Source organism: Lissotriton vulgaris, chromosome 6, assembly GCF_964263255.1.
Source record: "Lissotriton vulgaris chromosome 6, aLisVul1.2, whole genome shotgun sequence".
In the NCBI taxonomy this organism is placed as follows: Eukaryota; Metazoa; Chordata; class Amphibia; order Caudata; family Salamandridae; genus Lissotriton; species Lissotriton vulgaris.
This window is the reverse complement of record NC_141694.1, coordinates 1,333,933,284-1,333,957,327: the sequence shown is the minus strand read 5'-3', so window position 1 is coordinate 1,333,957,327 and position 24,044 is coordinate 1,333,933,284. Positions and strand designations below refer to the sequence as shown.

The 24,044-nt window shown below is 42.1% G+C and overlaps 1 protein-coding gene across 1 annotated transcript in view; it reads left to right on the top strand.

Moving 5' to 3' along the window:
* Positions 1 to 24,044, top strand: part of LOC147708856 (uncharacterized) — a 632,993-nt gene that overhangs the window by 502,395 nt on the left and 106,554 nt on the right. Inside the window, exon 17 of the mRNA XM_086925786.1 lies at positions 3,703 to 3,795. Coding sequence (XP_086781912.1) covers positions 3,703 to 3,795 — 93 coding nt within the window. The remainder of the gene's footprint in view (positions 1 to 3,702; positions 3,796 to 24,044) is intronic.

Sequence of the window (24,044 nt, the reverse complement as noted above, 5' to 3'; positions counted from 1 at the left end):
GACAATTTGTGCTTTCATTTTGACCACAACAGATCATAAGACAGCGTGGCTTCAATATAAATGAAATCTATATGTATAAACTAGTTGCCTGCTACAAAAAGAACAATTCTCAGGTTTTTTTTTTACAATAAATTAAGCTCTAGGCACTAGGTTGAAGAAAGCATGCTGAGATTAGCAGGCCTAAAGAGCAATGGTGGATGTGTAGGCCGATTGATATGGGTAAGGCGTTGGGGCTAGATATAGACAGCGCATGAAAGCAAGGGAGAAAAGCAAGAACCAATGGAAGGGAAGGATCATGGAAGAAGTGATGACTGCAGGGCATGATGAGATCAAAGGTGTGGGAAAGATTATAATGGAATGCAAAGAGATGATGGGGTATGAATGGGAAAGAAATAATGTCAGTGAGTGGATGAGAGTGATGGCGATGGAACAGGGAACAATGGCGTTGAATAAAAAACCCAAGAAACAATGATGGCACGAGGCTGAGCAAGATGAAAATGATGGCGAGGGGGCAAAGAATACGACAATGGAGCAGGAAGCACCAGGGACGAACGTTGTAAGAAGCAGAAATGGCAAGGGGCAGGACAGGATTTCAGATGACTGTGAGGGGGCGAGGACGATGGCCATAGAGTGGGAAGCAATGGCAGTGAAAGAACAGGGGAAGAAGCGATGTTGGCGGGATGGCAGGATAAGATGAAGATGACAAGGGGAGCTATGCTGGGGAATGGTCAGGGAACATGAAGCAAGAGTGATGGCGTGAGAGTAGCAAAGACAGAGGAGAGAATGCTGAAAGTTAGATGAATGGGGGAGTATGGTGGAGTGCGGTTGATGTGGCGAAAAGAAGCAAGTGGCCTGGGACACAGGACGAGAGAGATTACATGAAGCTTTAAGCTTTCACCAAAGCATATTCTGAACAGTCATGGAACAGTGTAAACTTCTATAAACAGCTTGAAGGACAGTACAACCACCCAATGGGAAACCTTGAAAACTATAGCAGAGTCTGTGGCTGAAGAGGACTGCCACAAAGGTCCACTCCCTCTGCACTACTTCTTATATCTATGTGCTTTTTAAAGTATTGGTAACTTAAGCTCCCCCAGTCAGCTAATATCTCGAATGAGACCTAAAATATGGCTGAAGTAAAATTGTGTATGTGTGTTCACCCAACAAATCATTTTGTGCATTGTATTCTGAAGAAGTTGAGGGGGCAGGTAGGATTGCACTTAAGGATGCTGAACGTTTACATGCACATAACTAGCGTCTATAATATACTTATTGTTAAAACATATTTTATTCATTGGTCAGGAGGTGACAGCAAATATATTTAGTTGTGGTGTATGCAATATTTTTATTGAGTAGTAGAATTTATCATGAAATATACTCATCATCAGAGTTTGTAATTTGTGATATGGTGTTTCTTGTTAACTAATGCAGTATACCTTTTAAATACAATGTAACTTTTAAGAAAAGAGATGAAGGACAAGCTATTAGGATCTGCCCCTCTTTGGGATGTAATTGTGAATTTTAAGTTGTTTCCACCATTCCATGGTAATCATTGATGTTCAGTTTCTATAACAACATAAACAAAGATTCTCTATAAAATGGCAAGAAGGTTTAACACTATCAGCCCACAAACCTTTCATGATAGCTATTATGAATTATACCATAACCTGGAGCACGCAAACTCAACGCTATTGTTCTTGAGGTTGTAATCCTGTATTATGTCACTTCTTCAGTAGAAGAGTACTTGGACGTATGTTTTGCTCAGCAGCAATCTATGGCACCCCAGATTACAGCTGTGGTGGAAAGCTGGATTTCCCATTTTAAAATGGGAAGAAATGCTTACCCTTTCCTAATTACACAATAAAAGCTCTATTTATTAGAGCTATTATCTTGTCCCGAATTGACTTTGCAAATCCCCTACACCTAGCCCGCCCTGCCACTCTGTTTCATGGGCTGAAAAAACTGCAAAACAAGGTGATAAAAGATATCTGTAATAAAGTCAACTTTTAAAATGATAACTTTAGGGTGGAGCTGAAATTGTCAAGGTTTATAATGTTGTATCGTCCATCACTAGCTATGACAATTCAAAAGATTTCATTTTTATTGCATGCAATCTTTAATTTATCTTACTGTAATAACCCTTTTGTACACCTTAATGCCTCCCATTCCTGAACCCTAAAACCCCGAACTTCCCCTTAACACTATTCCTCACTGAACCCTACAAAAATGTATATTCCATAACATTACCATTGAGTGAAACCTAAAGTCTCCTATCTACCCCTTAACGCTACCAATGCCTGAGCCCTATCAGCCGCTTAAAAACCTGAAATGCTACTTTTTCCTGTGCTCTAAAAATCTCTTTCTACTCCTTAACACTACCCTTCCATGAGCCCTAACATCCTTTACTACCCCTTAACTCTACCCTTGCTTAAACCCTAAAAGCTCCTTATTATGACTTAATGCTACCTTTCACTGAACCTAAAAACACTTACTTCCTATCATTGCTACCCAATACTGAACCCCAAAAAAACTCATACTACCCATCCAAACCACCTTTCCCAGAACTTTAAAAACCCATGCCACACTTTTACGCTACCCATCCATAAACGCTAAAAATCCTGAGTCACCTTTGCAGAGATCTCAGCAGAGAAAAGATACAAGAGGTAGAGGCTGAGGTCTTCAGCTGTGGATCTGTGAATAGCATTTTGTAGAAAGTGAGTAGTAAGACTGTAGTACTACTTTACATACTATAAATGCAGTTTATAAATAAGCCCCATTACATCTAAAATGAACACCAGGCATCCTGGCTTTCCTCTGTCAGAAGACAAAACTAGATATCCTTGAGCTTTGTCAACCTCAGCATTCGGAAAATCTTTGGGCTCCTTAAGACTTCCCGCCATACAGTTTGTTGATTCCACTAAGGAAAAAACAAAAGGCAGGAACCTAAAAAAACAGCAGAGTAGGGCGATCTTAATGACAATCAGTTTTTCTGAAACTCGCGGTACTCACTATTATGTATTGATATTCACAGAGCTGGATGGTGAACCAAATGCAGCTTTAGCAAATGTATTCAAGGCAATCCCCCCTCCTTTCATCTCCGCGCAATCTATGTCTTTCCATCCAGCCATCCATTCTCTTTCTCATGCTCTTCTCTGTCCCTTATCCCACTCTGATCACTTTCTCTCTGCCTCCTCCCTCCTTCTCTTTCTTTATCTCTTGAAGTTTCCCAGTGCCTGATCCAATTAATGTTGGGGAGCTGTGGAAAGTTACAGAGCATCATGGGGCGCTCTGGGCTTTCAAAACGGGGCTTGAAGGGGTCCAGCCCACCGGGGAAATGCCCGGTGGCATTAAAGGCCTGTCTGGCACTAGTTATTCATATATATTGAGAATTAGTTTTGTGATTAAGTAAATGTAAATCCGTATTTGTAAAGCGCAAACTACTCAACCTTATGGGTCTCAAGGCGCTGGGGGCCGTCGTGGAAATTAAGTGAGCTATTGCCCAGAGTCACATGGTGCTGAGTTGAGCTGCTGCCGGAGACGAACCGTGAACCCTGTGCTTCGAAGTCGGCTGCCCTGGCCGCTGCACCACACCTTCCACTTTATTAATTTAATTTATGTACTTAATTATGCACATACATCACTATAAGAGGTGAACAACTTTTTACCACTCGAATATATACTATATCTTTGTTTGAATTGCAGCATGTGAGACGGAAGCAGAGAAAGTTTACCGTTTATCTGTGGAGGATCACCTTCAGCCTTTTAAACAACACATGGAGGAGTTTATAGAGCAAGGTAAAGTACCAAGCTGATTGTTTTTCCTTGCACCTTGTATGTTTACGGAACAATGAAGCCATGATGGCCCATAACGAATTAGAAAGACTTAGGGCCAGATGTAGGTAGGCGTTTACCGGGTGGTAACGGCCGAATTCGGCCGTTACCGACTGGTAAGAGCAATTTGACATGTAGGTCCCTGTATTTTACAGACTCGGTAAATTTACCGATAGGTAAATTTACCGAGTATGTAAAATACAGAGTCGGTATCATTACGGATTCCGGTAAATTGGTATGTAGGTGGGACTCTTCTGAGTCCCACAAGCAGTACAAAATCGGTATTTTACCATCAAATACTACTTGATGGTAAAATACCGTTTCTGGTGTGCATGCACATGTGTGCATGCACACCTATGCCATATGACAGGCAGACCTGCCCTTATGGCAGGTATGCCTGCCACATGGCACCCGAGCCTCTTTTGGGGGTGCCAGAGGGTGTCAAAGTGACACCCCCTGCACCCTTGTGACAGTCGGTATTTTCCGATGTGGTAAATACCGACCGGTAAATGCCCAATCAATCCTATGGGCTTCAAAGCCCATAGGAATGAATGGGCATTAACTGGTCGGTATTTCCCGCATCGGAAAATACCGACTGTTTCCGATTCGGTAATTGCACATCTGCATTTACCTACATCTCGGTACTTTTATTTTCGGACCTCTGAAATAACGAGTCGGTATGACTCGGTATTTAAGAGGTCGGAAAATAAAATTTACCTACATCTGGCCCTAAGTGGTAGCAATTGAATCCTTTTTAGAATAATAGTAAGAGCGTGATTCATCAGAAAGTGTTGTAAAATCCAATATACAATTGCTGCCTGTACACATAGTTCATTCGTAAATGCGTACATGTCCACACATAGTCCTCTAAGAATGCGCTCCTAGCTGCACGCATGTTGCAGGTGATAGGTTTTTTGTGTGTGTCTGCAAGTGTGTGAATCTGCAATTCTGGTCTAGGTGAATTTGCATTTGTAGGGTTCAAAGCTACACAATCATAAATTATTTTTCTTTGGTTTGAAAGCGCTTTTTATCAGATTAAATTCCCATACATGCCACAACTTCTTGAACATGTCTGTGAATCCTGCATCGATCGGTAAACTCTTCTTCAATATCTACAACCCTCGCCAGGTTCTTCTATGTGTAAATAAAATACTCAAATAAACAGAATGAATGCATTTGAAACCCTGCATTTTTGCTCTTGTATGAGTTCACCTGTTTAACATTGCATACCACACCTGGGGTCAGATGTACGACCTTTTTTAACAGCTGCAAAAGAGAAATCGCCCCTTTTAGGACCACTAACTAGGTCTGTGCAATGCACAAACCCTATTTTGTGAGTCGGTAACCTATTACCGACTCGCAAAGTAGGGTTTGCGACTTGCTATTAGTAAGGGGAGTGCCAGGGTCATCCCTTCCTAATAGTGAGTCGCACTTCTATGTATGATTTTTTTTGTTTTACTGAGTTTTATATAGCGCAAACTTGACCTGAAGGTGTCGGGTATCAGAACGCTTTCAGAAGCACCAGTGGGTTTTATGGGGACGTATTCATTTTATTTTGTGAGGCTGGTGAGATTAAGTGATTTGCGCAGAATCACAAGATGTTGTCGTCCTTGCCCAGACTCGAACCCGGTTCCCCAGATTTGAGATTGACCCCCCTAGCCGTGAGGCCAACTCCTTGCCCCTGATTGTTTTGAAACTGCAATTGCAGTTGCAAAACACTTGCAGCTTACCACCTACTTCCTCGTGACTAGCAGCGAAACATTTTTTAGAGAGCAGGCAGTGGTACGTACTCTTAAAAAATGAACCAGAAACGTTACATTTTTCTTTTTTAAATGGATCCCATTTTCCTTTAAAGAAAATCGGATGCATTTAAAAATTTTATTTAAAAAGAAGTCACAGACATGGTTGTTTGCTGACCCCAGCAGGCCACTAACCATGTGAGTGCTGGCCATTCCCCATTGGGTGGCAAATTGCGACCTACCTCATGAAAATAATGAGGCAGGTCGTTTGCAACCCCATTGGAAATAGCAAACAGTGTCTGAGACACTGTTGTACATTCAATTTTGAGAATCGCAAATTGTGACTAGCAAAACGTTGCAATTTGCGACTCGCAAAATATTATGGTCGTAAAATCTGGCCCCTGATACTCAACTTGATACGCCTACTTTCAAACATTCATGTCGGAGACTTGAGTGCATAATTCGCAAATCATTTGCACACATACAGAACACTTCTGCTTTATTAATTAGCTTTGTAAATGGTAACAACACTGCAAGTGCAATTTGCATAATGTTCATGTTTACAAACTGAAAATGTGTGATAAATGATGGTTTAGGTATTTCAGAACTTGTACTTCGTACCAGCGGTCAAAATGTTTTATTACTCCTTAAATGACTTCTGTTTAAAGAGAGGGTCTAGTACTCAAATATTACCTTAGATGTGCCTAGAATACATTATTTACCGACCTCCTTAGAGCCGAAGCGATGAAATGTTACATAACAATTGCAGGACAGTATGCAGTAGGTATAAAGCTGTATTTAATACCATGATCCCTCCAAATGTAATAAATGTAGAAAATAAATCCTTGTGCAAATCAATGGGCATTTAGAATGGTGTGATAGCGCCAAGAACAAGAATATAAACTGACTATCAAGATGATCTGAGCATGGTCATTTGAAGACTTTTAGGAAGATTTGCAAACATTTTGTGCTGGTCACAATTTTTTTTTTCCTAAATACCTTTCCAATGCAAAACGTATTTTGCACTGGAAAGTACCCTGAAAATAATGCAAAGCAGCACTGCTTTGCGTTACTTAGCGACAAGGTGGCGTTCATGGGTGGTACATGGGCGTTGCCTTGCTACCACCAATGCCTTTTGAAGCAAACCCCTTCCAAAAACAATAAATGACAGGGTTTAGCACCAAACGTTAACTCCATTACAAAGCAGGCGCTAAGGGGAGAAATGTTTTTATTTCTCCTTTCTTTGCCGACTTCACATGCATGCCGAAATGAGCAGCACACATACAAAGTAAAAAAAGTTTTGAAGTGTGCCTAGCCGTAGTATTTTGTACAGGAGCAGTATCCTTCCTATAAAAAACCTATGGCAGACTAAGGTACGCATCCTAGCACTAGGGCGCTAAGGTGTGTGCCTGGCACTAGGTAGCTGAAATCGGCACCAGCGCTAGGGAGATGTGGAGGAGAGAGACATATCTGTGTAGATATGGCACTCTCCTGCTCCCTCCCTGTCACACAATGCAGCGCTACATTTTTAGCTGCTGCGTTCCATGCCTTTTGTGAAAATCGGGGCCATTGACTCTCAGTTTCCCTCTCCTACCATTTCAATAGACACTGCACCCAGCCAATGAACAAACAGAATTCAGAATTTTTGGGGTCTTATGATTTTATTATCCTCAGTTTATGAAGCAATTTTGTAAAGTATATTTAACCTGAAATGTGTGATAATTAGTAGCTTTGCAGATATTTTTCATAAAATAGCTCGCTTAGGTCAGTAGAATCTTAATATAAACACAGTATACATGAAATATTTAATGTATAGGGGGACTTACGGCTGTCATTTTTCCTTAAGACAGTCACTTGGCCCATATGCACCATCTCTGGAACACTGGATGTAGCATGTCATCGGAAGGGTTTATAAACGTGATTAGTATTGTTTGAAAAACACTTCTGGTGGCTTCATACATTTTAAATACTGAACAACAATGGACATCTTGTGTCATGAAAAACGACATTTTAATAATAACGCTTAAGTAGTTCATTGAAGTGAGCACCCATTACAGAAGTCTGTGTACCATGCCCTAAATCTAGGCAGGTCATCTAAGGATTACATTATCCTAAGGTGGCTGAAATAAGTCCCATTCATTTAGTTAACAACAATATAGCTATGTGGAAAGAGAGTGTGCAGAGATCCATGTAAACTGCATGTCGATTGCTGCAGGCAGTATCAACTGAGGATTACATCGTCCTGAGGTGGATGAAATGAGTACCATTAATTTAGTTAACAGCAACACTGTGGAGTCCAGGGACGTGACACAGCAGGCACAAGAAGTGTGAGGTAAGATTACATTTATTAGATGAAATTCCTAGGCTAATGAATGCCATCCTCCCATATCTAAACTCGAATTACAACTAGTCATTGCCCAGTACAAACAATTCATTCCAATCACAGTATTTCAAACTCTAGAACCTTGGAATTATTTACTACACATCTTTCGTCTTACAAAACAACATCAAAGAATGAATGGTCAAATAAAGAAGACACCAATCATTTAACTAGAAAGCTTGCCTAAATACAGAAAAGAAATAAGATAAACATCACCATATTATCCATCACAATTATTGTTTTTGAAATTTACAGGTTTATATTTCGGCATGCTATTATCATTATACTTAGTTTTATTCATATTGTATCTCTGAGTTCTACTTATTTGATTTAAGTTTGAGACCCTTGCATCTGGTGTTTTCACTGAACTGCTGTATATTTCAAACACTTTCAAAGGGCATAATAACTTGGGAAATGGAGTAATTCCCACGGGAACTTTGATCACTACATAATCTTCAATGTGTACTGTATTCCACCCGACTGCTTTACTTCTGTCATAAGATTCTTCGTTTCTATGCATTGCTCTGTCTTTTTTTCACACCAATCACCCTTGGGATAGCCGTCACAGGCCCTATTGTTCCAAACTATCCAACTAAGAGACATTTTGGTATTTCGTCTCTCCCCCCCCCCCCTAAAAAGCTCAAAAGGGGATCTCTCTGTACTAGTATGTGAAGATATCCAGTATATTACCACTTTCCTATCTATTTCATACTTCCAGTTTAGATTATTGATTTTCGCTATCTGAATGCAATTCCTTAAACACATGATTAAACTTCTCAATTGCTCCATTTCGTCCGGATGGTACAATGAGGACTTTATATATTCAATATCACTTTCCTCCAAATATCTCTCAATTTCTTTTGAGACAAGTTGCACACCATTATCGGTTAATGCCCTTTTTGGAAAACCTTCTCTGGAAAAATATTTGATCTAAAAGTTGTATTATTCTGCCAGTAGGGATATCATGACAATTTCAAACTCCAGCCATTTTTAAAACAGATGCATAAGTACAACCAATTAACTCAAATCCATACCTTCTTGTATAGGACCTATACTGCCTAAACGTATTTCATCTCACCGTTGTTGAGGCAGTTCGCTACACATCACTGGAGGCAAACGAGATTTCTTTAATTTGTCACTCGGTTGACATTGTACACACTTCCTTATCACTTGACCACCAAGTAGTTTTAGGGCAACCTAAATGACCCTCATATGCTACTTCTATCAATTTCAATCTAAAAGAGTAAGGAGGTGTTGGACCTGGCCCTTTTTGCTGGGTTATCCCCAAACTTTTACCCTTCTTCATCCTAATTTTATGATCTTTTTGTTGGCTTTAGGGCTCAGGGCATTGTACCACTGCTAATCAGTTATAAAGTGCATGTTCTCTTACCCCTAAAACATGCTATGATTGGTTTACATACGTTTGACATATTTAATTTACTTGTAAGGCCTTGTGAAGTATTATCCCATATACCCAGGGCCTGTAAATTAAATGCTAGTAGTGGGCCTGCAGCACAGATTTGCCACCCACAGAAGTAGCCTTACACACCTGTCTCAGACCTGCCATTGCAGTGCCTGCGTGTGCAGCATACTGCCACATTGACTTGATATTTAAAACTACTTTCCAAGCCTTAAACTTCCCTTTTGCTACATACAGGTCACCCCAAAGATAGACCCTAAGTAGCCAGATGGACAGGGTGGTGTGTAAGTAAAAGTTAGGACAAGTGCCCTTATTGTGTGGCATGCCCTGGTAGTGACAAACACTCTATTTTGTCTCTCACTACTCTGAGGCCTACTTCTTTCATAGGCTAGCCTTGGGATTCCCTTATATTTGTTTAAGTGGTAATTCCTGATCTGAAAGGAGTAGCACCACCATGTTTGTTATGCTTAGAATGGTGGTGATAAATGATGCTTATTTGTGTAGGTGGATTTTGTATTGCTATTTTAGAATTGCCACTATCAGAAAGTGAAAGACACGCAGTTGATGGACGTAATGCAAAATAAATCAAAACATTCACCCCCAGTCAAGAGATCTGGGTTAAATCCTTCATTCTTTTGCTCACCATGCCACCCCAGTTTAGACATGGCCATATGCACATCAGCCTTGACACTAGGCCTCATGGAAACAGTGGAGCCGGATCTGCAAAGCCAGGTCCTCCCTGGACGGAAAACAAGCATCCTAGGACCGGTTTTGGGGTTTCACCCCTCATCAGCCAGGTTAACTTGAATCCAGTGACAGAGTGAGCCCGGGACCCATGTCTGAGCATAGCCGGCACACTTAGGGAGAGAAAGCAAAAGACACACAGTTGATGGAAGGAATGCAGAACAAATCAAAATATTCACCTCCATTCAAGAGATTTGGGTTAAATCCATCAATCTTTTGCTCACCATGCCACCCCAGTTTAGACCTGGCCATATGCAAATCAGTCTTAACTATGTGTCTCATGGAAACAGTCCAGCCCGAACTGTCAACCCAGGTCCTCCCTGGACTGTAAACAAGCATCTTAGGACTAGTTTCAGGCTTTCAACCCTCATCAGCCAGGATAGCTTGAATCCAGTGGCACAGTGAGCCCAGATCCCACGTCTGGGCATACCTGGCGCACTTAGGGTGAGAAGGCAAACGACACACAGTTGATGGACGGAATGCAGAACAAATCAAAACGTTCAACCCCAGTCATGAGATCTGGGTTAAATCCATCATTCTTTTGCTCACCATGCCACCCCAGTTTAGACCTGGCCATATGCAAATCAGTCTTGACCCTGTGCCTCATGGGAACAGTCCAGCCCGAACTGCCAAGCCAGGACTGCTAGACTCATAATTTGGCCCTGTGTGCTTTGCAGCATGACACCAATCCACAACTGTGCCTGGTTGACAGCTACACTTTGTGCATACTTTCCAGACAGCCATAACCCAGGAAGGGGAAGGTGTGACAAGAGAGGCATCTGCATCCATGTGCATAGTCATAATCTTTCTGGGCTGGGTGAGAGGGAGACAGGTGCACTTACATATGTAGAGGCTGTGTCATGCCCTCACACAAAAAGGCTGATTTACCCCCTACTGTACATCTTGAGCCAGGGCTGGGATTGAAAGAAAGTGATGTGCACACATAAGGTTTCTTTCTTTTGAAGTCACCTCTACATCAAAGACATTTTGAGTATAAGTGCAGGGGCTGTGACCCCATGATGGCAGAGCACTTTTGGAACTAGGCCGAGCCTCTGTCAGAAGGACGGCTGTGCTGCACAAAGGACTCATCTGAACTGCTCTTTTGCTGTTGCCCTGCTACCTGCTACTTGCTGGGTGGCCAAAAGGACGTACTCGATTGCTTTTCTGCTATTTGCCCTGCTGCCAGTTGCTCCCTGACTGTGGGGTTCACTCAGCCCTCCTCGGCTGTCAGGATAAGTCGCCATATAGCTCACTGACTCATTGTGATGGCCTCACTGCTTTTGTGCCCCCACTGTTTCCCAAGAAACCAATGCATGGCGAGCGCTATCTACCCCTCCTTGCCTCATCAAAGCTCAGCGCATGGTGAGCGTTGTGAACTGCAACCATGTGGTTGCTCCCACTCCTCACTACAGTGTGTGTGTATTACTCCCTAGACCGACGGATGATGTATGTTGAGCACTCCACCTTTCAGTGAACCAGTATGGGTCTGCAGTGCTTGTGTGTTCCCACCAGCTCTGCCCCATTCACTGGTAGAGGGATGCCCCGGGAATTTTCCTATGGAGTTCTCAGACTGGCCGAGGTCAGAGGAGCAGTGCTCTGGCCCCTTTTGCGAGAGCTCTCCATCCGGCATCAGCGGCGTGTGTGTGCTGACCCCATTCTGTTTCGCGCCATCAGCATACTCTCAGAGAGGACCCGGTAACTTAGAATCCTGACATTAGATTCTCCTGTAACATTGACGAACATGGGCGAGGAGTATCAGATTATTTAGTCCAAGGAACACATAGAAAAAAAGGACAAAGGAGCCCGGCTATCCGACATCATATTGTCGGTGTAAAAGCAGTTGGGTTGTAGCCCAGAGGTGTCTTTGCCCATATTAAAACAGCGATACCGGCGAGGTTTCTTTAAAGCCCTAGTCCTGATGAGGCCCAGATTACATGGGCTGAAACGCGTCAACTTCACATTGAAAATAAGCCCATATTATTGGGATTTGTATTCATAAAGAAAACTTATAACACTAGCCTAAAATAGAAATAGGGTTGAGATATATGTGTCCCCTGGCAAGTGTTGATGAGAGGGTTGTCTTTCTTGATTGGCTGCGATTTATAGTTGTTTGTGAAATAATCGGTCACCCACAGCCACACAAATATTAGGGCAGCAAGGACTCCATATTGCGAGATAGAAATGTATTGATTTTGTTTGTATCATTATTTGTGTTTGTATTAATGTATTTGATGTAAATGTTCGGAATTGATGTGTTTCTAAAAACATATATGTGGGTATATATATATAAAAAAACGGATGTAGAGCAATATGCATCTGATCTAAAAAAACAGTATGAGTGCAATTACAAATAACATAATTGGTTTCTTTAAAAAGTGTACTTTTTCCGCTGGATTAATTTAGGTTTCTGTTAGGTTGAGAATTAAGTTTGTTGGCTCTATTCCGCCGCATCATACTTTTTTGTCCTTGTGCCTGCTCTGGTCCCAAGCACCTGAAGGGCTTGTGCTGGAAATGAAAAGAGGCTGAGCCATTCCTACCTTCAAAAGCGTTGAGCTGAATGTACTGCTGCTCTGCTGTATGCATTCTGAGACACGCCTAACAGTGACTACAGCCCGCATTTGCAAGTATTGGTGAAAGCGGGGCTGCGCTGTCTCCACCGTTGTCCCGCCCCCATAAGACCGCATTTTGAACCCTCATACAGACCTTGGAATCCCATTGATACACATTGCTGTGCTGTTTCTCGTGGTCCCTGAGCATTACCGCCCCTAGAATAGAAGGGGCGGTACGGGGGGGGAGTACCTCGACAGAGGCCCCTGCTTGTTCACTGAGGAAGACTTCTTTAATTACCATAGTCACTATAATAGGCACTATAAAGCCTAACTATCTCATAAAGCTCAGTCAGGGCGCAGACTCGCTGTGCTCTCTGTTTTGTATGGTGTTATTCAGTGATTTATGTGCTGCATTAAAGTATGGTGATTCCTGTTTTTTCTACCATAACCCAACCTCTGAATTTCATGCTCTGGAGTCCTAATGTACCTCAATTCGATCACTACAGTATCAGGATGATGAGTATTCTTTCAGGATGGCATTATATGCACAGTACATTTGAATTATATGTCTCTTCATAACCTGCTGCATTTATTACCCTAATTTTAGGATGTTTGTCACCTTAATTCTTGCAGTGTCAGGATAATGAGTATTGACTCAGAGTTGGCATAGTATGTTAGAATGGCCTTTTCTATATGCGGTGTTACAGAAATTGGGGATCCCGATTTGCTTCACCAATCTAATTTGCCTTCTGTATGCCACCCCTGCTGCTCGCCTCAAACTGAATGGCAAGGTAACCCCCCCCTAATTCATTCTCACACTTGGCACTAGACATGGCTGCCCCCTTTCGCCTTTGCTATTAATTATAGCCATGGACCCACTAGCGCATTACATCCTGGAGAGACATATGTACCGCGGGCTGAGGTTCCACATAGGTCCACTAGTGACTTCATTCTATGCTGATTATGTGATGCTATTTGTACGAGACCCAAGTACTAACCTATCACCACTATTGAACGAGGTGGCACAATCTGGAATCTACTCAGATCTAACCATCAACTGGACAAAATCGGAGGTATTCCCGCTGACTCCGGCCATCACCCAATTTGGCATTGACTTCCCATTGCGGTGGTGTATTGACCCCCTAAATATCTGGGCATTTATTTGCATTGTAATGCATCTGAGGCAGTCCCCCTCGACTACGGGCCAGCAATAGACAATCTCACAATGCAATCTCACATTGTCATGCCCTGGTGTCCTAATGTACCTCATTTTGATCACTACAGTATCAGGATGATGAGTATTCTTTCAGAATGGCATTATATGCACAGTATTGTTGATTCATGTGTCTCTTCATAACCTGCTGCATGTATTGCCCTGATTTTAGGATGTATGTCACCTTAATTCTTGCAGTGTCAGGATAATGAGTACTGACTCAGAATTGGCATAGTATGTTAGAATGGCCTTTTCTATATGCGGTGTTACAGAAATTGGGGATCCCGGTTTGCTTCACCAATCTAATTTGACTTCTGTATGCCGCCCCTGCTGCTCGCCTCAAACTGAATGGCAAGATAACCCGCCAATTCATTCTCACACGTGGCACTAGACAGGGCTGCCCCCTTTCGCCTTTGCTATTTATTATAACCATGAATCAAACTTTCTCTTTCTTTAGCTGGCAGAATTGCCAATACTAAAAATGGTGGTACTTCCACGTTTTTTATATCTCTTTTAAAAAAATCCCATTGCACTCACCACAAGGATTTTTGATACACTACGGGATTTACTCATCTGACTTATATTGGCAGGAAAGCAGCTGCACATAGGGTGGAATTCTTAAATCATGCCATATCATCGAGGAGGATTTGTGGTCCCTGATTTCTATTTATATTATCTATTCGCACAAATCCACTTCACATATTATCAGAGTCCGTAAGAGCAGAGAGGGTGGCCGCTCCTTCAGGTCCCTCGCCCCGACCCTCTGGAATTCTATCCCTATCAAGGCACGTGCCACTCAAAACCACCGGCACTTCCGGAAATGTATCAAGACCTGGCTGTTTGCCTCCACCTTGGGGTCCAATTCTTAGCCACTTTCCGCGTTCTATTTCCCTCTCTGTCTGGTTGTCCGCAAGCGCTGGGATGCCCCGTTGCTGGGGCAGCCATGCGCTATACAAGCTCACTTAACATAACATAACATAACATAACATTATTGGTATCACATGGACGTCCATCTTCAATATCTAAAGCCAGAATATTCCCAGGTATACCCAAACTCACTTTCAGCTATACTACCTAAGGGACTACCACAGAACCCTGCTGATATTCAGACATTACCCACCGCTTGTTGGGCTTAGTTGAAGCTAAGGCGTTCCTATACTCCCCACATATACCATTAGCTGATAAGCCCTGGTTACCTCCCACAACAGACACTCTCACTAAACACACCCTAGCCCGATACAGACTGTGCACCATTCGGGACTTTTTAAAAAATGTGCACCTACTCACTGTAGAAGATCTCACTTCGAATAGAGATTCATTCCTCCTACACAGGGTGTGGTGCTCATTAAAGGGGGCACTCCGAACTGCAACAGCTGAGCCACCAGATTTTCCACTCCACCCAGCGGCAGGAGGTAAAGCACGCCAAGCCATGGGAGCAGGACTTAGGCTTCCACTATCATAAACTGCTACCTTTCAAATATTTGCATCGGGCATACATACCGTACCTTCTAGCCAAAATGGATCCCAATACATCTCATGCATGCACCAGATGCCCTGCAGATCAGTTGGGCTTTTCACGTCTAGCCTCGAATTTTAGGCTCATACTAGCATATTGGGGGAGGTCTTCCGACAATTATTCCTGATGATTGAACACACACTACACCCTATGGCACTGATGGCATAGCTGGGGTACGTTAAACCTCTACAGAAAGGATTGTGACAATTTACTGCAATTGCCTTACTTTTTGCAAAACTGTAGGGCAGACCCTAACTTTGAAGGCCTGGATCCGTGAACTGATATATTGTGACACCACAAGTGAAATATATGCCACGCTGCAGCCACCGGCTTCACACCCGAAAGGCATCTGGCAACCTCTAAAGGCTTACTTGCAGGGCATCCCCTAGAGATTGGCTAAAAACCTCTGCACAGGTATTGGCTGATTATACTGTTCAAACAAAATGGGGGTGTGATGTATAAGCATATGTTGCCCTTTGACAGCGCTGATGTAATACATTGATTTAGAGGGAGAGTAATGGATACATGAAATATAGGGCCTGCTCCAGGTTTGCAAAGAGACTCCTATTGGGGCAATCTCTGTGAACCTGGACATGTCTTAGAATTCCTAGGGCCTCATTTATGAGAAATGACGCACCGCTGCGTGAAAGCAGCGATGCGTCACTTCTCAGTGCGCACTCCTTGCGACATTCCTGATGCGTCATATTTAATGTATGACCCATCATGTCGCAAGGATTTGCAGATACGTCAGTATTTCTGACGTATCTGTAAGCGCAAAAGTGACGCATTGCTGGAGTGTGTCACAAAAGTGACGCAACTCCAGCAATGCGTCATTTCACATGGGGAAAGCCCCATGTGAAAGGGCTTGCGTCAGTCTTACGCCTACTGTGAGGCAGGCGCAAGATTTTGACGCAACAGCATCCTAAAAGTGATGCAGTGAAATCTCATAGATTTCACTGTGTCACTTCTGCGACCCTTCCTTGCGTCAATACGCCCCCCTTGCATACATTATACCTGGCGCAGGTATGATGTGGCGTAAGGGTTTACAAAGTGACGCATCTACCTAGATGCGTCACTTTGTAAATATGGCGCAACAAGGCGCATCTTTTTACGCCACTGGTGCGTCACAAAAAGACTGAATGGATTTGAGCTTGCCGGGAAATCAACAGCAAAATCGGCTTACCAAGCCATAAAACAGATCCACAAACAGCGGAAAAAATGCCCAAACAGTGACCTGTCAGACCACCTCTTCGGGCACTTCCTGATTTCCAGACCCTGTCACTCCACATTGATTAGACAAGGTCCAGTGAAGAAACATAAAATCGAGCATTCATGGCTAATTTTAAACAGCAAAGCCAATAGGGCTGGCATTTGGCACGGGCCTTCTTGCAATTCTTTTTTCATTTTGTCATGGTTTTTGTAAAACTTTATTGTTTGGGAATATTATGCCTGGACCGCATCAATCTAAAAAAAATAATTTGGTACTTGCAAAAAAGTTTATGGGTCTCACAAAAACATACACAGTACTACATTACTCCCTATCACCAAAGTGAAATACTTAAACAGTCAATCAGTATGGCTCTGCCAGCAAGCATCTTGCCTTTGAAAAAGAAAGAAAGACAGAAAGAAAAAAGGAAAGAGGAAGAAAGAAGAAAGAAAAGAAGGAACAAAGAAAAGGAAAAGAAAAGGAAAAAGAAAAAGAAAGAAAAAAGAGATAAAGAGAGAGAGAGAGAAATAGTGAAGGAAAGTGATAAAGGGAGAAGGAAAGAGAGAAGGGAAGCGATAAAATAAAAAGGAAGGAAAAAATGAAAGAGAAAGAAGGAACGAAAAAAGGAGAAATAGAAAAAAGTAAAATGAGAATTGCTTAAAACAGGACAGTTCCAAATGGATACAATCTAGTATGCTGTGAAGCAGCAAGAGTCAGAAAACCAAAACACTGTAAAAGGAATTTACAATAGCATTGGCAGGAGAGGGTATCTGATAATGTGCATCAGATGCATCCTGTTATCACGCCAGGCTCGAAAAACAAAAGCATCGCGAAAGTAATCATAAATCAAAAACAAAAACTCTGGCACTGAACGGATCTAGCTTATCTGCGGATGTACTTTGTCTGAGAGAACAAATTGCAGTCACTCAAAGTGAAGTTAACCAGTGTCTTAAGTAGGCTGACCTCATGCTATATTGTGTAGTGTACATAAGCAAAATGTGAACGACAAAACAACAGAGCAATTGATGAAGAGAGGTGGGTGAAAGTCCCTAAAAGTAGGTATATTACACAAATGTCAGTATAATTTAAAAGTTATTGGGTAATGCCACACCTAAAAAATAAATTTTGCTTTTCTGAAGCCCACTCTTGTCAGCAAACATTATAGGTGCAGTCCGTTTCTAGTTCCTTCTTAAGGGGGAAGCCAATTGATATTTGTTTGGAAAAGGGTTAGGGGATATGAGCTGGGGAAAACTGCACTGTCCTCTCCATTTGGATAACTACATTTCAACATGTTTATAAAGCTTCCCTGTGTGTTATACCTTTGGTGCTGCTGTTAGTTCGCCATAAGTCTACAGTCTGAACATATGCTGGCCTCTAGGAGGCTCTTTAACACAGCTTATGTTGACAATGTGCAGGGCTGAGCAAGGGGCATCCTTCTGAGATCAGAGTCAAATTGCATTCATTGTGTGCATGTGGGACCCACAGCCACTTATTGTTGGGAACCAGCACTCCGAGCAAGACTTTGGCTCAGAGCAGGACAGGGAAAATCTCACAAGGGGGAAAGGGGCAGGAAGAGAAATACAGAAAAACTGTGACAGAGTGAAAGCCAGGATGAAAAAGAACCCACAAGATTGAGATGAGATGGGGCAAATAGTGTCTGGTGGAGGCTGAAAGTGGCATGAGGTGGATTCAAGTCTACTTAGCCTTGGTATTCGAAACACCAACATTCAATAGCTCTGGACGTGGGCTTCTGAGCAGACAGTTTGCCCTGACGCTTGTGAATGTTTTTTACAGCTTACTGGTTTGAGTGTTTGACTGTGCTCCTATGGTTGTGTACACATGTGTATCATCATCAAAAGCATCAAGAGATTGACCGAACTCTAAAGGGTCCCACTCCCACAGTATACCTAACAAAATACAGCATCTCTTATAGTGGTGTTGTCCTCAATTTAAGATTGAACATGAAGAGTTGCAGCCTTCTCCAGGACCTTTAGTACCAGCCATTGACAAAGCCAATAGGTCTCACCTATGCGTGAGCTATTGACTTTGACAATGTCTTTTCACCATGTAAAGCAGCGGGACCGCCGTGCAGCAAGGCTAAAAATTAGAAGAAAAGCACTACGGCATGGCCAGTCCTGGCTGTGTCATCATTTGTTTCATTGTGGCAGGTTGGAGCTGACAACATGTACACCAGTAGGGAGGTTTGGAGGGACAATATAAGTGAGGGAAATAGCAACAGGCAGTGGAATAGTGAAAAAAGCACAGCTGGCCACATGTTAGCACTTATTTTCTTAGGATTGATATGGGCAACACAGACAATGGGAAGGTGGGAGGGAGACAGCGACACAGACATCGGAATGGTAGGAAGTGACAGGGAAAAAGCAGCACAGACAACTTGAGGATTTGAACTGGGAGAGAAGAGACAACATGAACATCTGGCGGATGGATAAGAGAATACAGGTGCAATGATGCGCCCATCACTGGCATCCTCATAGTGATTATTTTTCCTATGGTGGGTGGGGGGATAACACAGACAATGTGAGGATGAAAAAAGCTACTAAAAAATGAGGAACCTCAGGGGAAGAATAAATAAAAATAGTACCTCTATCAAGAGCAAAGCAGTAGAATAAATCTAATTAAAATGAAGCAATCACTACTTGGTCCATGCTCCACATGAAAGAAAAGGAAGTGAAACTGGCATGCGCTGGTCAATTAGGAAGTAGCAAATAAGAGTGGCAATGAAGCCAACAAATGGTAAGCATTAAGCTGGCTCCAAGCCCCTTGTAGTTACCACAGTCCTTTTCAAGCGATGCCGCATGCATGCTAAATTAGGCATGAGCTGAAGAGATCTATATTTTTGATAGACATGTAGCTTTAATGATTGCATTTACAAAGTTTTTTTTCTTTTTTTTTATGAGAGGGGTTATCCCTCACTTATTTGATTCCCTCAGAATTCATTTGTCGTAAATATCTGAGATACCAGTTACCATTTTTTGTAATATTCAGGGATATTTCTTTGATATACTCTTTAAAACATTGGAAAATGCTAGGATGGTGAGAGAAAAGGTTTTTATTAAGCTAACGTTTTTAGGGGTGTTCGACATTTGTGTCATTTGCTTTTGCGTATTTGCATACCATTTCAGGATAATTACGTAAAATGCAAATCCTTCATCTAAGGCTATATTTTAGAAAGAAATGTGTCTTCATGCCAGTTTTTGTTTTGAGGACACATTTGACTGTAAAAAAAAATAGCACAAGAAACACAATTGCTGCAGACAACAGCTGCTCACAACCTAGTTGTTCACATTACTCCCACGCACCTGCAGAGTAATTTTGCCTCAAATTGCTTTGTAAGTGTATGACACATCAAGCGTCATGCAACATTCTTGAAATTACACAAAGTTTTTTTTTTTACAATTTAAACCTTTTTTTAGACAACAACCTGTCTGCTGTTGCCTCCTGTACTGCACAGTGTCACAAAGCTTCATTGGTCACATTATTGATAATATATCTTTTTTGTAACGGTGTGCATTAATTTGAGGTGTATGTCCTGTTTCGTTTTCCTCTGCATGATATGGTGTGTAAGCTATCAAGACTTTCAATGATTTGAGTAACTCCTTGATTAAATTATTGGCATTGTCAGGCTTCCTGGAGAGATGTACTATCTGATAGAGACTTATAAGTGATTTAAACATTCCTACCCTCCATTGTTTGGAGAATTTGTATATCAATAATATGAATTAGGATCCAATTCAATATGTATCCTTTTTGGGGGAGGTGGAGTACTTACAGTTTGAGATAACCTAATCTCTTGCCTAGTCTTCCATGCATTAGTTGTTATGTGATCTTCTCCTTAATCAAACCAAAGGTTAACATTTCCTAGAACTGATGTATATTAGCTAGACAGCATAAGATGAAGCATGTTGCCAGAAATGTATGCTCGTAAATATGTACTTCCAAAGTATTTTGTTGGTAAATTAGTATGCAGACCATGTTTCGGTTCGAATTAAATTTGCCTTCTCACCATGTGTCGATTCGCACCTACCCTGACTGAATTACATATACATATATCTCTAGTTGGGATCTGTGCACTATTCATACCCCACCTCCATTGTTTTCTGGTTGATCAAATCTAAGTATATCATAATTATATAGTTATTTGAACATGCCATTTGAAGGTTGGATCATAGTTGCTCATCCAACTTGGTAATCGTAATCTAATATTGATTTGCTTGTCTAATATTATGATACAAAAAACAGTGGTCCAAGACAAATATCTCAAAGAAATATAATTTATAAACATTAACCACTCAACATTTTGAGCTTATAATAATCAGCTCAAGGTTACATGCAATCATTATCATTTGAGAATATATGATGTGCAACAAACAATTACTTCAAAGGCTTCAAATTAATATGTGGTGTCGGCATTACGACCCCTCTGACAAAACCATTTACTCCGCCATTCTTAGGGAATATAAAAATGACATCCTCGCTGCAAAAACTCAATATTTTTCCACAATAATACTATCATCTTCCAATAAGCCTAAGAAAATTTTCTCCGTTCTCAATAGTGTTTCCAAACTTGATCGAGTAACCTCCAAACCCCTTCCCTCTCAGAACCTGTGTGATTCCCTTCACGATTATTTCTTCACAAAAATTTCCACTAATAAACTCTATATATCTTCTCCGTCTCCCTTTTTCGCCCCTTCTTTACCCCCTCCTAGTATACATTCCTTCCCACATTTCCAACCCATTCTGACAGAGAATTTTTGCAGTTTGGTGAGCTCCACGAAATCCGGCTCTCCCACTGATAGTTGCCCTTCACATATCCTCCGTGAGATCTTTTCGATCTGTGTCAATCCACCGCTTACTCTCCTCAATAAATCACTGGCCTTGGGCGTCGTCCCTAATCTTTTTAAATCAGCCTTGATCGTTCCTGTGTTGAAAAAGGTGGGAGCTGATCCGACCATTTCTTCCAACTTTTGTCCCATCTCCCTACTTCCCTTTTTGGGTAAGGTCTTGGAGAGATATGTCACGAACTGCCTTAGCTCTTTTATAGAGGCCTCTGATTATGTTAACCCTTATCAGGCTGGTTTCTGCCCTACTCATTCTACGGAAACAGTCACTCTCGTAGTGCTAGATGAACTGAGAGTTAGTGCTGACCGTGGATCCACTCAGTCCCTTGTACTTCTCGATCTATCGGCAGCCTTCGACACGGTCGACCATCACCTTTTGGGCGATCGTGTCGGGCAGCTGGCATTTCCGATGTGGCCTTGAGTTGGGTATCTTCATTTCTGGAGAACCGCCAACAGGCGGTTCAGCTTTCCCCTTATTCTTCTACTCTGCGCACAGTATCTTGTGGTGTCCCCCAAGGTTCTGCTCTTTCCTCTCTTCTTTTCAACCGTTATATTTTACCTTTAATTTTTGCTTTACGCAATCGGGAGGTCACCGTGTTTAATTACGCTGATGACCTTCAACTTATATTTACTTTTTCCTCCTCTTCTGACTCTATCTCCCATTTTCAAAATACTATGATTTTTATCCAGGACTGGATGAGCTTAAACCATTCAAAGTGGAACCCCGACAAAACGGAGTTAGTCCTGTTCAGAGGCTCATCCAATCCTTGGTCTTCTAATTTTTGGCCCCCTTCCCTTGGATCTGCTCCTTCCCCCGTCAAGTCGGTGAAAAGTCTGGGCATCAAAATCAATGACGATATTTCGATGCACACCCAGATTAGTATGATCATCTCTTCCTGATTTTTATGTCTCCGTACTATTCGCAAGGTTTCTCGGTTCTTTACTATTGATGCTCTTAAGGCTATTCTCCTCGCCCTGGTTATTTCCCGGGTCGATTATGCCAATTCTCTTTATATTGGTATACCGGCCTATGAACTACGCCGACTCCAGCTCATTCAAAATCAGGCGGCTAGGCTGATTTATAATCGGCCCAGATTTCATCATGCCCTTTCGTTGCTGAGGCAACTGCACTGGTTACCGGTTGCCCATAGATGCCTATTTAAACTAGGGTGTCCTATTTTTAAATCATTAGCAGGCTTAGCTCCCTTCTACGTAGCGTCTAGGCTCTCAACCTACACCCCCTCTAGGAATTTACGGTCTTCCTCCAAGAACCTCCTGGTTTTTCCTTGTTTTGTTAGGAAGAAACATGGGGGTCGAGTTTTTCTTTCCAGGCTCCCCGATTTTGGAACTCCCCATTTCTGATAACCTTCGATCTTCTCAATCTTACTTGGATTTCCGCAAAGGTTTGAAGACCTGGTTATTCATTAGAGCTTTTGAGGTCTAATTGTTACCCTGTTTTGCTGCTGACTGCTTTAGCGCCATGAAACCTTTTTGGTATACGTGCGCTCTACAAATTTCCCCAACTTCAACTTTAACTTCTATGTATTTATAGTGTTTGTAAAAACTAGGTACAAAACCTGGTAGGGTCAGAAATAAGAAGAAAGGGTTGGTCCAAATGAAACGTGCAATGAGGGCACTTGAGAGTGTAAAACATTGCAAGGAAATTCAAAGGGGAATAAATTCCCAAAAGGAAATCAAGGGGCATATAAAATACAAAGCTTTACATGGGATTGTTAACAAATAAACAATCTAGGTAACCTGTCCAAACACAATGCAAATATACACACTTTACTTCACATCATTTTCAAAAATCCAAGGGATATACCTCCTTTAGTTGGAAGGGGGATGGTAGGGAATAAATGGTCCAGGTTAGGTGGGGGATGGCGTCGACGTTTTGATCCGGCTAAACGGCAAAAGAGGGAAACTTCAAGCTCAGCCATGCAGATCTTCCTCAGGACGGGAGACTAGAATGGGGCAATTCTCAGGAGGTAGCAGGTATCATTCAAGCCCCGTGTGGACACCCGACTTATTAATGGAGTGTGGCACCCTGGGTTCCAATAAATGGTGGCATCGATTCCCACATGGGAAGCGTGATGAGTGAATATTCAATTGCAAGGTTCAAATGTTCAAGGGATAGAGGAGAATCAGTTCATACTTGGCGAAACTAATTCAGCTCAGAGCGCTGTGTCGACTCCCTCTCTCCAAAGCGGTTCCTGTCTGCCGGCATAATGTGTGAGATATAATTGCTGGCAGGCAGGGTTTTAATACCACCTCGCCTCTATGGAGAAAATACAGTTGGTTAAACTTTTGAAATGTACTTCAAATATATGGGTGTCTGTTTGGGGTAATTTACTGCCTAGTTTGCCTTTCCCTCTGTGAATCATGCCGGCCGTGAGAAACGGTTCACCATTCCTGTAGTGATCCACCATGGCATATCAGTATACAATACAGATATGGGGTTTTGAGTCAGCTAAGATGGCTGTGTATTGTAAATTATATAGCGCAATGGCTACTCCAATGGCATGCTCCCCGTGCTAAGATTCCAGCTAACAAGATTCCCTTCTAACTCCATGTGAGAGAAACAAG